Source organism: Mandrillus leucophaeus, unplaced genomic scaffold (genome assembly GCF_000951045.1).
Source record: "Mandrillus leucophaeus isolate KB7577 unplaced genomic scaffold, Mleu.le_1.0 Scaffold441, whole genome shotgun sequence".
Taxonomy (NCBI): Eukaryota; Metazoa; Chordata; class Mammalia; order Primates; family Cercopithecidae; genus Mandrillus; species Mandrillus leucophaeus.
Genome location: NW_012104710.1, coordinates 1155112 through 1159887, shown reverse-complemented (window position 1 = coordinate 1159887; position 4776 = coordinate 1155112). Strand labels below are relative to the sequence as shown.

Below are 4776 nucleotides of genomic sequence, written 5' to 3'. Positions count from 1 at the left end.
AAAAAAAAAAAAAAAAGATCCAATTTATGTTATGAAAAATTTGTTATATTATCATACATATATTATATATAAGAAATGATAATAGCAGTTATCTCTGGGAAGTGAAAATGAAAAAATGGGAGACAGGGGAAATAAACTTTTCTTTCTCATTTTGCACTCTTTTCCACAGAGCGTGATTTATTTATTTATTGCCATAAGCATTTATTTTTGGAGAAGTTTATCTGAAAAGTAAAAGAAATACCCTTATTAAATTTGTTGATGCAGGACTTCTTATGGCAGGGTTTTTTTTTGTTTGTTTTTGTTTTTGTTTTTGTTTTTGAGACGGAGTCTCGCTGTGTCGCCCAGGCTGGGGTGCAGTGGCGCGATCTTGGCTCATTGCAAGCTCCGCCTCCTGGGTTCACACCATTCTCCTGCCTCAGCCTCCGAGTAGCTGGGACTACAGGCGCCCGCCACCTCGCCCGGCTAGTTTTTTGTATTTTTAGTAGAGACGGGGTTTCACCATGTTAGTCAGGGATGGTCTCGATCTCCTGACCTCGTGATCCACCCGCCTCGGCCTCCCAAAGTGCTGGGATTACAGGCTTGAGCCACCGCGCCCAGCCGGCAGGATTTTGATATAAAGTTCTACAGAAGAGGGGAAAAAAAGGATATCACCCAGTTTACTTAGATGTGTTTAAGACTAATTATAAATAGAAACCAAATACATACAGTGAAGTACAAATATAGAAAAACCTATTACTCTACCTGGGTAATGTTTCAGCAAATGCTCCAAAAGTGATTCTTGTGTTACACCAATCTGAGCTGTATTCATATCAGATATAGCACAGCAAAGAACTTCACCCAAAGGTACAAACTGAGATTGAGTTATTGGATTCATTTGCACTGGAAAGACATCACCTAAATTGGAGATTTAAAAAAAGGGGGGGGGGGTGATAAATTTGATATAGTATAAAATATTTGGAATTAGTGAAACAAAAATAAAGACTAATAGATGGAATTGCAATTCTTTCATCAGTCTTCACTCAGAATCTGTTAACGTGACATGTACAATGATAAAAACTATGCAAAAAAAAGATTTACCTTATGGTCTCTACTTTTAAGAAATGTGTATTAACTGTCTCTACAAGTAAGAGATGGCAAGATTCCATTAGAAAGGCTCAAAGTATTATCAGAATTCAGGAGGTCATGTAATACTTATATACCAGTAGTTTACAATCTTTCAAAATATTTTTTCATATTAGCTATCTTTAGGCAGACACAGGATTATTTCTTTGCTTAAAATATATAAAGTTCGGCCGGACGCAGTGGCTCATGCCTAGCATCCCAGCCACTTTGGGAGGCCGAGGCAGGTGGATCACGAGGTCAGGAGATCGAGACCATCCTGGCTAACACGGTGAGACCCCGTCTCTCCTAAAAATACAAAAAATTAACCGGGCGTGGTGGCAGGCGCCTGTAGTCCCAGCCACTCAGGAGGCTGAGGCAGGAGAATGGCATGAACCCAGGAGGCGGAGCTTGCAGTGAGCAGAGATCATGCCACTGCACTCCAGCCTGGGTGACAGAGTGAGACTTTGTCTCAAAAAAAAAAATAATAAATAAATATAAGTTATAGAAAACTCAAGTAATGGTCCCAAGTCTAAAAGCAAGTAAAGTGACAGAAATAGGCCTTCTGACTCATGATCCAGTATTTTCACCAATCCACGTTTTCTTGATTGGGATGATCCTGCCATTACTCAGGTCGAGTACTGGATTCTGCTGGACATCCATGGAAACCCCTCAATCAATTGGAAGTGAAAGACTTAGACTCAGGAAAGAGATTTAGGAATCAACTAATAGAGATGAGATCTGAAGCTACAGTGGAATAAATTATTTAACAGGAGAATAAAGAAAAGCACCAAGAAACACCTAAGAAACAATCTACATTTAAGACACAGTAGGGACCAGGCCTGTAACCCCAGCACTTTGGGAGGCTGAGGTGGGTGGATCACCCGAGGTCAGGAGTTCAAGACCAGTCTGGCCAACATGGTGAAAACCCATCTCTACTAAAAATATAAAAATTAGCCGGGCGTGATGGTGGGCGTCTGTAATCCCAGCTACTCAGGAGGCTGAGGCAGGAGAATCACTTAAACCCAGGAGGCAGAGGTTGCAGTGAGCCGAGATGGCACCACTGCACTCCAGCCTAGGTGACAGAGTGAGGCTCCATCTCAAAAAAAAAAACAAAAACAAAAAACACAGTAGGAATTAGGAACCCACAAAAGAGCACATACCTCTTGGCACATACCAAGAGTATAAGAAAAAAGGGCTTCAAAATAAATAGTGGTCAACAGTATCAAATGCTTAGAAGGAAATCCAAAGGGTTGAGGAAGGAGAAAAGCCATTGGATTTCTTGTTTGGAAGGTGCCACTGGTGACTTTTAAGAAAACAATTTCAGCCTGGCCACAGTGGCTCACACTTATAATCCCAACACTTTAGAGAGATCACTTGAGGCTAGGAATTTGAGATCAGTCTGAGCAACATAGCAAAATCCAATCTCTACAAAGATAAAATTTTTTTTAATTAGCCAGGATGGTGGTGTACCTGTCCTAGCTGCTAGGGGCTTAAGGTGAGGGGATTACTTGAGCCCAGGAGTTAGAGACTGAAATGAGCTATGACTACACCATTGCACTGCTGCCTAGGTGAGAGTGAGACCCTGTCTCTAGGAAAACAAAACAAACAAAAAACAACAACAACAACAACCAAAAAAAAAAAAAAAAAAAACCAGAAAAAGAAAGAAAAAAAACTATTTCAGTAGAAAAGAAGACAGAAATTAAAGTTCCAATTGAAGGAAAGGAAGTTGGTAAGAAAAATGTAAAGTTAATGGGTATTCCTTGTAGAGCAGCATTTCTCAACTTTGACACTTTTGACATTTGGGTTGAGATATATAGGATGACCAATGGTCCCAGTAGGCCCAGGACTGAGGTGTTTCCTGGAACACAGGACATTCAGTGCTATAAGCCTATAGCCTGGAAAGTTTCCGGCAAACTGGGATAGGTTGCCACACTAGCCAGATAATTTTGCGGTGGGAGGCTGCCCTGTGCAATGTAGGATATTTAATAGCATTATGGCCTCTACCCACTAGATGCCAGTAGCATTTCCCACAGTTGCAGCAACGAAAAATGTCTCCAGACACTTCCAAATATCCTCTCGATGGCTAAGTCATCCCAGTTGGAAACCGCTGCTCTAGACCATTTGTATGTGAAATCTGATGGCAAATAAGGAGAAATAATAGATCATCAACCAGAAAGGAGTAGGATCCAGTGAATATGACTGGATGTGTGTATGCTGTGGTTTTCTTAAAATAAGATCTGTGTCCCTTTGGATGCAAAAAGGAAGGGGTTAGTGGAGATAGTGGACATTATTCTGGGAGAGGGGAGATCAGTAAGATAGCAAGATCCCAAAGAAGGGGAAAAGGAAAGTGTATCAAGGGCATAGGTAGAGAGGCTAGCTTACAAATGAGGAAGATGCTACTCTATCTGAGACTTGAGAAGATAATAGAGGGTGGCAGAAGACCAGAAATATATTGAGGCAGAAAAGGAAAAAAAATATTAGCAGAGCAAAGTCATCGGACTTCTGTCAAGTTAGAAAGAAAACAGAAATGAGAGGAGGGAAAAATGGGAATGAGAGGATGGTGGGTGGAAAGGGGGTTTGAGGAGGAGCTATTCTCAAAGTACTACGAAATAAAAAATGAGTAAGAAGATTGTGAAGGAGCCCTGAGTCTCCAGGTGATTTATGCCTAGTTTTTGGCAGAGGGGTGTCATTTTGTAATGGAAAAGGGTGAGAGCTGGGGGAGGCAAGCCCATGCCTCTAAAACTTTAATGTGCATATGAGGATCACCAGGAGATCTTGCTAATGTGCACATTCTGATTCAGAGCCCCTGATCCTGCACTTCTAACAACCTCCCAGTGATATTCACACTGCAGGTCTGAGTACTACTCTTTGGATTGGTAGAGGGTTAGGGTGTTAATGACAGCAATGTTAAAGTTGCTAACCATTTAACAAACTTGATCCTGGGGCTGAATGGGGAGTCAAGTATAGCCAGAAGGAAGCTAAAGAATTAAGAAAACTTGATTATGCTCTGCGGTTAAACTCTCCCAGTGACAGTAGAGAAAGCAATACATTGTACTGGTTGTTGAGGGGGGAAGGAAGGTAATGGACTGGCCAGGTATGAAGGGTTGAAGCCCAGAGCTGGTAAGTGGCCAATATTGTATTCTTATTGTATCTGCATGAAGATAAAGGACTTCAACAAGGAACTCATAAGCAATTTGCTGTTATATTTTCCATTGTTCCCTTGTTTACTTAAGCTTCTCTATCTGGCCTTGGAAGGTCACATCACAAGGTAGAATTGCTGTCTGCTTCTGCAGCCTGGGAAGGATGTCCTCTAGGTGTGGCTGTGGCTATCTCATTGGGTGATTCTCAGAGGCCTATACCACTCTGAAAAATGAAGATGAATGGCTAATCAATTAACTAGCATTTCAAAGAGTGGCGATAGATGATGCCCTGAAAATCTGTCCAAGCGGGGCATTAATTTACCTAAAACTCAAAATCCTCCTTGAAACTCAACTTCTGAACTGAGGGTAACAAGCCTCTATCCTCACTCCCTCTTTTTCTTTCTTTTTTCCTTCCTCATCTGAGTTTTACTTCCTTCACTTTCATCTCCCCACTCAACTAGACAAAATGTGAAATTAAAGGATTATTTTATTTTATTTTATTTTTTTGTTTTGTTTTGTTTTGTTTTTTTTGAGA

At 41.0% G+C, this 4776-nt stretch overlaps 1 protein-coding gene across 2 annotated transcripts in view; it reads right to left on the bottom strand.

The window, feature by feature from the left end:
* STOX1 (storkhead box 1) overlaps positions 1–892 on the bottom strand; it is a 13144-nt gene extending 12252 nt beyond the window's left edge. The window contains exon 1 of one of the 2 annotated variants that reach the window (XM_011994101.1): positions 742–892. In XM_011994101.1, coding sequence (XP_011849491.1) covers positions 742–874 — 133 coding nt within the window. In that variant the 5' untranslated portion in view covers positions 875–892. The remainder of the gene's footprint in view (positions 1–741) is intronic. The other variant, XM_011994100.1, reaches the window with a different exon arrangement.
* Between the last annotated feature and the right edge of the window lie 3884 nt (positions 893–4776).